General features: G+C 40.5%; 1 protein-coding gene across 1 annotated transcript; it reads left to right on the top strand.

The window, feature by feature from the left end:
• Positions 1 to 7,855: 7,855 nt before the first annotated feature.
• LOC145799554 (uncharacterized) lies at positions 7,856 to 12,643 on the top strand. Its single transcript, XM_082889146.1, has 10 exons — positions 7,856 to 8,692; positions 8,933 to 9,087; positions 9,530 to 9,803; positions 9,942 to 10,286; positions 10,359 to 10,662; positions 10,819 to 10,877; positions 11,085 to 11,221; positions 11,382 to 11,441; positions 11,905 to 12,190; positions 12,608 to 12,643. Exons 1-10 carry the CDS (start codon positions 7,856 to 7,858, stop codon positions 12,641 to 12,643), a joined length of 2,493 nt encoding a protein of 830 aa, XP_082745272.1.
• Positions 12,644 to 12,878: the final 235 nt, after the last annotated feature.

The following is a 12,878-nucleotide window of genomic DNA, read 5'->3' as shown; positions in this document are numbered from 1 at the left end:
CAATTTAAACACAAAGGCATGAATAGATAATCAAACAGTCAACAGATAGACATACAATTAAACAGATATACTTAATCAATTCAGTTCCAAATTTCAGTCAGTCAGATCAGTATTTCAATCAGTTCGATTACCAATCATAATCAGTCTCAGTTTAGCAGTAATCGGTAGTTAATTGGTAAACAGTGACGAGGGTTGTTACAGTCTCCCCTCCTTAAAAAGAGTTTAGTCCTCTAAACTCGAGTTACCTTCGTTTTGGAAGAAAATAGGATTCAGTGGAACACAGTTCCGGATATCTTTTGACCATGTCATCTTCTCTCTCCCAAGTGGCATACACGCCACCATGGTTTTGCCAGTCAACTTTCACTAACAGGATCTCTTTGTTTCTCAACTTCATGATCCGTCTGTTTACAATCTGAATAGGCCGTTCCTCGTAAGTGTAGTTATCACTCAGCACTACATGAGTAGGCTCTATTACGTGGAAAGGATCCCGGAGGTAGTCCCTCAACATAGAAATGTGGAAGACATTGTGCATATGCTCCATTTCAGGAGGAAGCGCAACCTGATACGCCACCGGATTGATTTTCTCAATAATCACATATGGTCCGACGTATCCCGGTGCTAACTTGCCTTTGACTCCAAAACGAGTCTGGCCTTTCATCGGTGTCACTTTCACAAATACGTGATCACCCACTTCGTATTCTCTATCCCGTCTTTTGACATCAGCATAACTTTTATGTCTGCTCTGTGCGGTTTTCAGTCTCTGTTGTATCAGTTTCACTTTCTCAGTCGTTTCGTATACAATCTCGGGCCCAAGCAAAGGCCCATCTCCAACTTCTGCCCAGCAAATCAGAGATCTACATTTTCAGCCATACAATGCCTCGAAAGGCGCCATACCAATACTTGAATGATAGCTATTGTTGTAGGCGAATTCAGCTAAGGGCAAATGACTTTCCCAGTTTTCCTGAAAATCAAGGGCACACATTCTCAGTAAATCCTTCAGAGTCTGGATGGTCCTTTCTGACTGGCCATCGGTCTGAGGATGATAAGCACTACTCAGTCTCAATTCAGTACCCAATGCAGTCTGTAAGCTTTGCCAAAATCTCGATGTAAACTTCGAATCCCTGTCAGAAACAATGGACACAGGCACTCCATGCAGTCTAACAATTTCATCAATATAGAGTATAGCCAATTTGTTCGCATTATAAATTGTCTTAACAGGTAAAAAGTGAGTAGATTTAGTCAATCTATCAATGATAACCCAAATTGAGTCCGTACCTTTATTGGAGCGAGGCAATCCCACAATAAAATCCATGGTGATATGTTCCCATTTCCACTCTAGTATGGGTAAGGGCTGCAATAAGCCTGCGGGTCGTTGATGTTCGGCTTTGACTTGTTGGTAATGAAGACATTTCGATACAAAATCAACAATTTCTTTCTTCATTCCCAGCCACCAGAAATTCAGTTTCAGGTCTTGGTACATTTTCGTATTCCCTGGATGGATAGAAAATTTTGAATTGTGTCCCTCTTGCAGAACTCTTCTTTTCAATTCAGAATCATTTGGCACACACAATCTTTCTTTTCAAATTTGAAACCCGGTCTTGGTTTAGTTTCCCTTTCTTCGATGATCTTCTTCAAGAAGTCATCTAGTTGCTGTTTCTCTTTAATCTCTTCAATCAGTGCTGGTTGAGCAGAAATAGCAGCTAAGGTTCCACCTTGTTCTCGCAAAACGATTTCAATTTCAGAGTTTTCAAGGTCACAAAGCAATTCATTTTGCCCGGTAAGCAAACAGGCTAAATTTCCAATTGATTTACGGCTCAGTGCATCGGCAACGGTGTTGGCTTTTCCTGGATGGTACAAAATCTGTAGGTCATAGTCTTTAATCAGTTCTAGCCATCTCCGTTGTCTCATGTTCAGTTCTTTCTGTGTGAAGACATATTTCAGACTCTTGTGGTCGGTATATACTTCACATGTCACCCCATACAGATAGTGACGCCAGATTTTCAGTGCAAATACTACTGCAGCAAGTTCCAGATCATGGGTCGGGTAGTTCTTTTCATGCGGTCTCAATTGTCGAGAAGCATAAGCAATAACTCTCCCATTCTGCATTAAAACACATCCCAAACCCTTATGAGAAGCATCACTAAATACAGTATAACCATCCGTACCTGAAGGTAGGGTAAGAACCGGTGCAGTCACAAGTCGAGTTTTCAATTCTTGGAATGCTGATTCCCTTTGGTCAGTCCAATCAAATGATATCCCCTTTTAAGTTAACTGGGTCAACGGTAAGGAAATTTTAGAGAAATCTTTGACAAATCTTCTGTAATACCCGGCTAGTCCCAAAAAGCTTCGGACTTCTGTCACATTTGTTGGTCTAGGCCAGTTTACTACAGCTTCAATTTTCTGCGGATCAACAGAAATTCCATCCTTGCTAACAACATGCTCCAAAAACATAACATGATTAAGCCAAAATTCACATTTAGACAGTTTAGCATAAAGTTTCTGTTCTCTTAGGGTCTGTAGGGCAAGTCTCAGATGATGTTCATGTTCTTCTATACTTTTGGAGTAAATCAATATGTCATCAATGAATACTACAATAAAGTCATCAAGGTATGGTTTAAAGATTCTGTTCATGAGGTCCATAAATGCAGCAGGTGCATTAGTAACTCTGAAAGGCATAACTAAAAATTCGTAATGTTCATACCTCGTTCGAAAAACAGTTTTGTCAATGTCCTCTGGTTTAACTTTCAACTGATGGTATCCTGATCTGAGGTCGATCTTAGAGAACACTTGAGCACCCTATAACTGATCAAATAAGTCATCAATACGTGACAATGGGTATTTATTTTTCACAATTACCTTATTCAGTTCACGGTAGTCAATACACAGTCTCAGCAAGCCGTCTTTCTTCTTCACAAATAAAACAGGAGCGCCCCATGGCGAAGTGCTAGGCCTGATGAACTTCTTATCTAGCAGTTCTTGCAGTTGCACTTTCAATTCCTTCAGTTCAGTTGGAGCCATTCGGTAAGGAGCTTTAAATACTGGCTGTGTTTTCGGAATCACATCAACGGTAAATTCAATCTCCCTGTCAGTCAAATCCCCTGGCAGATTATCTGGAAAAACATCTGGGAATTCTCTAACTATAGGAATACTGTTCACGTTAGCATTATCATCAGTAGATACAGTCAATACAGAACACAGATATCCCTTACACCCCTTTCTAATCAATTTAACAGCTTTTACAGATGAAATCAAATACGGATGAGGTACTACTCCAACCCCATCAAACACAAATTCGGGTAAACCCGGTGGACAGAAAACTACTTGTTTTGTTACACAGTCTATGGTGACATGGTATTTCGTTAACCAGTTCATTCCTAATATTACATCAAAATGATCAATGTTCAGAGGCAGTAAGTCAATAAACAAATGTGCATCTCCAACAATAATTTCACAAGCAGGGTACATATATGCACAGGTCATAGATCCCCCAATGGGTGATGATACAGCTAACAGATAATTCATGGGTCCTAATGGTCTATTCAATTTTCGCGAAAAAGCATGCGATACATATGAATGCGTAGACCCTAAATCAATCAGTACATAAGCATTTTGAGTACAAATAGAGAGAATACCTGGCACAACGGTCTCGGTATTCTGCACGTCTCCCGGTACTAGGGCGAACACTCGGCCCTACCTCATGGGCTCTTTCCCGGTAGCTTTTGGGTTCGATTTTGGTGCGACAGTTGATGCAGCTACGCTTGGTGCAGCTTTACTACATGCTTGTGGAGCAGAGGGGCAGTCTTTAACCATGTGGCCCACCTTGCCACACCTGTAACAGGCTCCAGATATTTTGTAACAGACCCCTTTGTGCTTCTTGCCACACTCAGAACAGGGTGGTATGAAACCACTCCCTTGGCTGGGGCTAGTTGTTAACCCCGTATTCTGTTTCTTGTTCAATAGGTTATGCTTGCCTTTCTTGAATTTATAACCCTGCCTTTTACCACACCATTCAGACGCTGATGTTTCAGTTTTCAGTGCTTCGATGTTCAATTCAGCCATCAAGGCTCGGTCAAGAACATTTACATAATTCGGTAATTTCAGAACATTTATTCTGTCCAGTATTGCAACATTAAGGCCGCCTTCAAACTTTCTGGCCTTCTTGTAGTCAGTGTCAACCATATGTGGTGCATAACGGGCAAGTTCAGTAAATTTTGTCTCATATTCAGCAACGGACATTGTGCCCTGTCTCAACTGTTCGAATTCAGTTACTTTTCTGTCCCTAACACATTGAGGGAAGTACTTTTCAAAGAAGGCTCTTTTGAATTGAGCCCAAGTCATAACTGTATTGTCATCACGGATAAGCATCCATCACCTTCTACCTTCTTCTTGCAGAGTAAAGGTGGCCAATAGCACTTTATGTGCTTCGAAGCACGGAAAAATCTCAAACAATTTTTCTGTCTCGAGAACCCACGCTTCAGCTTTTAACGGTTCAAGGCCTCCCTGGAAGGATGGCGGTTTCATTTTCCTGAACTTATGGGTGAGAGCAATTATGTCCCCATCATTAACATTCACATTCTGCTCCGGCTGTACCGGAGGAGGAGGTAGGGGCTGTTGATTCTGTTGTTGATCTAGTCTCTTAGTTATTAGTTCCATCATTCTTTCCAGTCTTGCCATTCTTGCCTCAGAGGATGAGGATTCAAATTCATTTGCAGTTCTCGCATTATCCATTTCACTATAGGCAGTTATAGCAGTTTTCAACATAGGCAGTCATTTGTTTAAACAGATTAACACATTAGCATACATTCAGTCATGTCATAGCCACACACTTATCATGCTCATGTAATGCCCTAATCGCTTTTCTAGGACATCCTATAGCTCATTGAGACACGTGTGTGCAGTATAACTTGTGGTAAGTATCGCTCTGATACCACTCTGGCACGACCCAAACCCGCCCCTATGGGTTTAGCACCGTAACCGCCCAGTAATCCAAGATTACCGAAGGCTTGCTTAACAGTAATACAGTAAAACAGAGTGCAGGGGCCTGGTGGAAGCCAATACAGTAAATAAACAATGTCCAATGAGCTGTGACAGTCTGTATGCAAAAAGACTTTCATTCAAATATATACAGTCAGACAAAACAGTATGTACAATATATACAGTCAATCAGAACAAGGACTTAATCCCTATTAAACAGTACAGTATAGTAAACAAAACAGTTACAGAGACAGGAGAGGGAACTAAAACACCCCTAAGCCATAACTTGACAAGCTCGGAACCTCGTAGTGAGGCATAGTGGTTGGCTTGACAAAACTGGAGCTTACCCCGACGCTTCTAACCACGGTCTGGTGCCTGTACACCTACATATATATATGAGCAGTGAGCTAAAGCCCAGTGAATAACATAATGCGTAAAGAGGTTAAGAATGAATGCCCTTACAGTAATGAAAACAGTTCGTTAATTCAGCATATCAGTCATATGTGGTACATCCATTAGCATAACAGTACAGTAAACAGTAGGTCTTAAAAGACCGAACAGTAAATGATGGCCATCAATCAGTAAACAGTAGTGGTTCCAACAAGGGAACCGACAGAGATCTCTGTAACAGTAACAGTAAACAGTAGTTGCTAAGGATGCCACAATACAGTTCAGAATACAGGACATACATTCATTCAATTAACAGTATCAGTTTAGAAAGCAGTACAGTTCAATTGTTCAGAAGATAATCATTTTAAACATATCTTTACACAGTTGTTACTCACAGAGTTCTGGGCTACAGTAAAGCTAGAGCGCGTCCCCAGTCGCCAACCCTACACAGTTTACAGATTGAACACACACTAAGCTAAACAGTTGGGAAAGATAAAAACTTAATCCCTAATTTGCCTCGGTGTGTTCTACATCTATATCCTCATTAAGATGCCTTAAACTAGGCCTAAGAATGCCTAGGATGAGATGAGGATGCAAAGATGCACTTTAAAAGCATTTTCAGAATTTTCAGAAAATAGGGGTCACGCTCGAGCGTAGGTTACTCCGCTCGAGCGGACATGCAGACAAAGGTTTCCGCTCGAGTGCATACTCAACCGCTCGAGCGTACTGCAAAACAGTCAAAAGTGCTGGATAGGTGAAATCCACGCTCGATTGGGCGCTCGACACCCGCTCGAGCGTAAGACACAAGGTCCCGCTCGAGCGTAAATTACCCCGCTCGAGCTAACTTAAAAACAGAACAAAATGCTGGGAGCAAGATTTCCACGCTCGAGCGCCAGTCATCCCGCTCGAGCGTGAGTTCAAAATCTGGAATTTCTAGATTTGAACTTCAAGCTCAAAATCAAGTTTCAAACACCAAATTCGATCCTCATGGGCTCATTTTCCGGAAAACACTTCAAAACTCATAGTTTAACATGATTCAAAGCTCAATTTGTAAAATCAAAGCCCAAAGGAAGATCAATTAAACTCATTTTCAAGCCAAATTTCAAGAACATAATCCAAGCATGACATGCATGAGTTTAGCTAGCTTCCAAGCTTCCAAAACATGCTCCAATGAGCCAATTCTTTTCAAAACAAGATGAAATCATGGACTTAACATATTATAAGCATGCATGTAACATTTTGCCATGAAAACAACTCAAAACTCAACAATCCAAACATGCATGCATGAATTAAGTTATATTTCAACATGTTAGAACTAAATTATGACTTAGCTCCTCAATTAGACATGAGCCATGCATGAATCAACTTAAAGACACAATCAAGAGGATGAAATTCATGCCTAGGTTCCTTAATTACTAGTCTTGAGGTTCAATCTAGTAAGAACTCCTTTCAATTCCTCCAATTTCCAAGCAATTCTAGATGAAATCACCCAATCTCCCTATTGTCACTCTCTAGTCGGCAATAACAAGGGAAATGAGCTGAGCAAATGTTTGATCTAGGTGTAATGAGGCTCAAAGGTGGTCTTAGATAGTGGCCACTCACAATGGCAAAATAGTAATTAAGTCAACAATGCAATTTAACCCATTTTAATCTAATTTAATCATACCAAATCAGTTTTCAAATAAATATACCATAAAATCACATAAATTCTACTGAACACAAATCGTCAATCAATTTCAGATTCGGCCGCCGATAAGGCCTTCAATTCGCAATTTAAACACAAAGGCATGAACAGATAATCAAACAGTCAACAGATAGTCATACAATTAAACAGATATACTTAATCAATTCAGTTCCAAATTTCAGTCAGTTAGTTCAGTATTTCAATCAGTTCGATTACCAATCATAATCAGTCTCAGTTTAGCAGTAATCGGTAGTTAATCGGTAAACAGTGACGAGGGTTGTTACAAATGAGGAGGAAGAGAATGATGACATGGAGGATGACTCAAACTATGCGTTAGTTCCTAGAGATGAAGTGGTTATAGGTTGTAAGGCACGCAGAGAGGGTATGAGCGAGGAGGTGGAGCAGGTGTGGGGCGGGAAGAGTGATACAGCAGTGGTAGAGTCTAGCGGTGGCATGAGGGTGGAGACTAGTGGTGAGGCATGCAAGGTCATGATGGGTTTTGGGAACCAAAATAATGGCTTTGCTGCAGGCGCTAGCAAATGTCAGAACATTGTTGACCATGTCCTCAAACAGGCTTTGCTAGAAGCTTAAGTGGGCCAAGTCTCAAAAGGCTTGGGGTAGAATTGATGTGGTTTTGGGCCATAATCAGAGGTTATATAAAGGACATAGGCTGAACCAAGAGAACCAAGTCCAATCTGGGCCTACAGGCTAGGTTGCTACCACTATTGAACGTTATGGTGCTCTTGGGCTGGGTGAAGGAGAATCATGTGTATCTGAAGCCCAGGAGCTGAAGCAGATATAAAATCCATGTGGGTGAGAGACAAAGTAGAGTTTTTGGCTGTGGATTTTGAAGGTTCAGCTGGTGGTTTACTCTGTGTCTGGGATCCAGATGTTTTTCAAATTTCAGAAAGCTGCAGCAACAGGAGATTTCTCTTTCTGTCAGGTACATTTTTTCATTCTTTTGAGTGTGTTATTTTAAACATATATGCACCTAATGCTGTAAGCTTAAGAGGACAGCTATGGGAATGTTTAATAAAGCTGAAGGAGGAATTCCCTAAGCCTTGGTTCATGGGTGGGGACTTCAATGAGATAAGAAACATTGGTGAAAGAAAAGGGTGTCCAAGAAGGGATAAGGGCATGAGGGAATTGAATGAGTACATTGATAAATGTGAAGTATATGATCTACCTTTGCTAGGAAGGAAGTATACCTGGTGCAATTCATGTGAAGGTGAAAAGTGGAGTCGAATTGACAGAGTTTTAGTAGACCCGAAATGGTTAAAGTCTTTCAAGTTAAAATTATGGGGATTGCCAAGGTTGCTGTCTGATCACAGTCCTCTTCTACTAATGGAGGATGAAAGGGACTGGGGCCCTAAACCCTTCAGGGTCCAGAATGCATGGTTCCTACACAAAAACCTTCACTCTTTTTGGGAAAATAGTTGGAAAGAGGCCAGAATAGAAGGCTGGGCTGGGTTTGTTTTGTTAAATAAATTGAAGACTTTGAAGGCAAGTCTAAAAAAATGGAATGTGGAGGTTTTTGGTGATGTAATCAATAATCTAAAAGCAGTTGAGAGTGAACTGCACAACTTTGATCTTGTTGCTGAGAATAGAGATCTTGATGAACCTGAAAAAACAAGAAGAGGGGAGGTTAGAGGAGAAGTGTGGAGGTTGAGCAAGATGGTGGAGAGATTATGGTTTCAAAAGTCAAGATTAAATTGGGCTTTGAAGGGAGACAAGAATATAAGATTTTTTCATGTTATGACTATATGTAGACAAATAAGGAATGAAATCAATTCAATTACAGAGGGGAAGGTGATGTATGAGGACCCTTGTCAAGTGAAGAAAAGAGTGTTTGAGTTCTTCAAAACTCATTTTTCTGAGGACTAGGTGAGGAGACCTGAATTAGGAGGCTCATTCAAATCAGTGCAAGGATGCTATGGTTCTGAAAGGCTGGAGGCAGTGTTCTTAGAAGCTGAAATTAAATCTGCAGTGATGGATTATGATGGTAACAAAGCACTAGGACCAGATGGTTTTAATATAGGGTGTTTTCAGAAATTCTAGAATGTGATGAAGAGTGAAGTCATTAATTTTGTGAATGAATTCCATAAGAATGGAAGGCTGGTAAAGGGTATAAACAGTTCCTTTATAACCCTGGTATCCAAAAAGAAGAATCCCCAAGGGCTAGCAGACTATAGGCCCATAAGCTTGGTGGGGTCAATCTATAAGATCATAGCGAAGCTATTGGCTCATAGGTTAAAATTAGTGATGCCTCACATAATTAGTGAAACATAGTCAGCTTTTTTATCTGGAAGGAATATTTTGGATGGGGTGTTAATTGCTAATGAGGTCGTTAGAGGGGTGGAAAAAAGCTAAGAAGAAGGGGATAATTATAAAGTTGGATTTTGAGAAGGCATACGACTCCATCAATTAGGGCTTTTTGTTCTCTATGATCTCTAAGTTTGGGTTTGGTGCTAAATGGTCTAGTTGGGTGAAGGAGTGTGTAACCTCTGCTAGGGTTTTTGTGCTTGTCAATGGGTCTCAAACTAAAGAGTTTAGCCCTCAAAGGGGGTTAAGGCAAGGTGATCCCTTGTCTCATTTCTTGTTTAACATAGTTGCTGAAGGTTTGCATATTTTATTATCCAGAGCCCAGGATTTAGGAATGATCAAGGGAGTGAAAGTGGGCTCAAATGGGGTAGTCCTATCCCACATTCAATTTGCAGATGATGCAATTTTATTCTGTGAAGCAGCTGTAGAAGAGGTGAGTCATGTAAAAAGAGTGCTGAGATGCTTTGAATTAATGTCAGGGTTAAGAATTAATTACCACAAAAGTGTTGTGTGTGGGGTGGGGGTCTCAGATGAAACAATGCTCAGTTGTGCTTTAGTGCTGAATTGTAAGATAAAATCCCTGCCACTCACTTACCTTGGGCTACCCCTTGGGGCTAATCCTAAGAAGAAATCCACATGGAAACCTGTGTTGGATAAAGTCAGATGTAGGCTGGCTGGGTGGAAAAAAAAGTTGTTATCCTTTGTTGGGAGGTTGACACTTGTCAAAGCTGTGACATCCTCATCACCAGTGTATTATCTGTCCCTGTTTAGATTACCTGAAGGGGTTGCTAAAGAATTTGAGAGGCTTCAAGCTTCATTTCTATGGGGTGGTTCAACTCTAAGGAAAAAGATTCACATGGTTCGTTGGGAGGAACTATGTAAAAATGTGGAGCAAGGAGGGCTAGGCATTAGGAAGGTGCGTGATATTAATAAGTGCTTATTGCTAAAATGGTGGTGGAGGTTTGGTTGTGAATCTGGAGCTCTGTAGAGGAAGATTATCTGCAGCAAATATAAATTGGAGGATGGTAGCTGGCTGCCATCCCTTGTTGCTAGTAATAATTATTCAGCTATATGGAGAGGAATCATAGCAATTGATGATCAGTCCACCACCTTTCAAGAGATCTACTTAAATAATTACCAGTTGAAGGTTGGTCATGGAAGAAGAATTATTTTTTGGACTGATAAATGGTGTAATCACCTTTCCTTTAAAGATGAGTTTCCTGGCCTTTATAGGTTATCCTCAAAGAAAAGTGCTACATTGAAAGATATTTTTGACAGGAAAGATGAATTAGGTGTGTGGAACCTAGCTTTCAGAAGAGAGTTGTATGATTGGGAGAAGGCTTAGTTGCAGAATCTTCTTAACCAATTAGCAGCAGGTCCTGTGCTACGGCCTGATCAGGTGGATAAGCCTGTTTGGTTAGCTTCTAATTCTGGTGAGTTTTCTGTAGAATCATTGTATAAGGTTGTGGTTGATAACCTTGGTCCAACCCTCAGTGTTAGTAAGCTGGTGTGATTAAAGTTTATTCCTCCTAAGGTGCAAGTATTTGGGTGGATGGCTTGGAAAAAGAGAATCAAGACAAAGGAGTTTCTACAAAGGCTAGGAATCCTAAATGTGAATGGGTCTAATCTGTGTAATCTGTGTGTGTTATGTAAGATTGAATTGGAATCTGTGAATCATGTTTTAGTCTGCTGCCCTTTTGTGTGGAGTATCTAGTCTCATATGTTGAATTGGTGGGGAACCCAAGGGGCATTACCAGGGGCTGTGGATCAGTTATTGTTGTGGTGGGCAGCTGGGAAGGTGAAGAAGAGGGAAAGGAAAATCTGGAGTGCTATCCCTTTAGCTGTATTGCGGTTAGTCTGGAAGCTTAGAAATGAATGCATCTTCAGATCATCTACTCCAAGCATGGCTGAATTGTGTGAGCTGATTAAGACTAGAGTAGCTCTGCGGTTGAGGCCACATCTGAAGGACTTTAATTTCTCAATCAATGATTTTATTTTTAACTTCACTCAGATTCCGATGTGCTTGGGTGGAACTGTGTAGTAGTAGCAGTTCTGCTGCTGTGGGTTGCTAGTGGGTGTGTTAGTGTTGTGTGATTTGTATGTTGGGGCGGATCTGGTGTATAAGTTAGTGATGTGTTTCTGTATGCTGTGCCTTCTGGCCTGTTGCTGTGGGTTGCTGGTGTGTGTGCTAGAGTTGTGTGATCTGTATGCTGTGGTGGATCTGGTATATGAGTTAGTGATGATGTATGTTCTGTATACTGGGCCTTCTGGATGTGTGTTAAGTCTTAGTGGTTTCCATAAGGGCTTGGTTTGTTGGATTGATATACTCAACTGCATGCATGAGTATTTAAGTCTTGCTGTTTGGCTGATATGCTCAATAATTCATGAGGCTATATGTTTGTGACTGCTCTGCTAATTGGTGAAATGCTGAACTGATATGGTGACTACCATGGTCACTGTTTAGGTAGGGGAGTTGATTCCAGCCCTGCTGGTCTTGGATGTTTGCAGTGATTTCTTTGTTTGTTTGACTCCAGCCCTGCCATCTGTTGTCTGCCTTCAATGGTTGAGCTGAAGCTAGATTCAAGTTGTTGTTGCTTCAGAGTTTGCACTGCTGCTGGTAGGGTGTTTTGCTCCTTAGTTGTTTTTGGCTACTCAGGCTATATCTTTGTTGGTCTACTCTACTTAGGCTATATCCTTGCTGGTCTGCCTCACTCAGGTGTTTGTGAACTCAGGATTGAGTGGTATGTTGAAGAGGAAAAGCCGGATTCTGTAGAATTGACTGTGCCCCTGGTTGCTGTTTTGGGGATGTTGTGCTGGATGGTCTGTTTGCTGTTTGTGTTGTTTGTCTGTCTTATCTGTTGTCATGTTGGGTGGTCTTTTTTTCATTGGTCTCTCACCAACTCTGGGGGTGCTAGCAAATGATAGGATGAGCTAGTTGGTGCCAACCTCGTTGGGATGATCTAGCCCATTGTGATGCTTTTGCACCTCCCTTTTACTTTATTGATGTAATTAGCTTTGTACTATGTACTTGTTTATTCCATCAATAAAGTTTTTTTTTTGCCGATCAAAAAAAAAGTATTGCATGTTATTTGTTGATTTATTTAGAAATCAATCAACTAAAACCTAGCCTCCTACCAAAAAAAAAAAAAAAAACCTCTTACCACATTTGGGTAAACTTAGAGATAAGATTTTAGGGGTATCTAACTTTACTCTAAATTATACTTATGGTTTTCATAGTTTTCTTCTTACTTCAATTTGATCCTTGTAATTTGAATTGTATTAATTTTGTATTCTAATTTTTTATATTTTTTAATTTAATTTAATTGATGACATCTGTCAAAAAATTAGATGAAATTTGACATTTTGTATATGTATTTTTATTCTTAAAAGAGAGAGAGAGAGAGAGAGAATGGATCCCATGATATCCTCCGCCAGTTTAGTATTTATTTTCCACGATTTTTGCACATGCATTCCTTTTTCGATCGAGTATTACCCTGCAGTCCATTCA

The sequence above is a fragment of the Camellia sinensis genome, chromosome 9, assembly GCF_055761805.1.
Source record: "Camellia sinensis isolate YWXY chromosome 9, ASM5576180v1, whole genome shotgun sequence".
NCBI lineage: Eukaryota > Viridiplantae > Streptophyta > Magnoliopsida > Ericales > Theaceae > Camellia > Camellia sinensis.
Note: the sequence above shows the minus strand (reverse complement) of the source record. Positions and strands in the feature narration are given on the sequence as shown.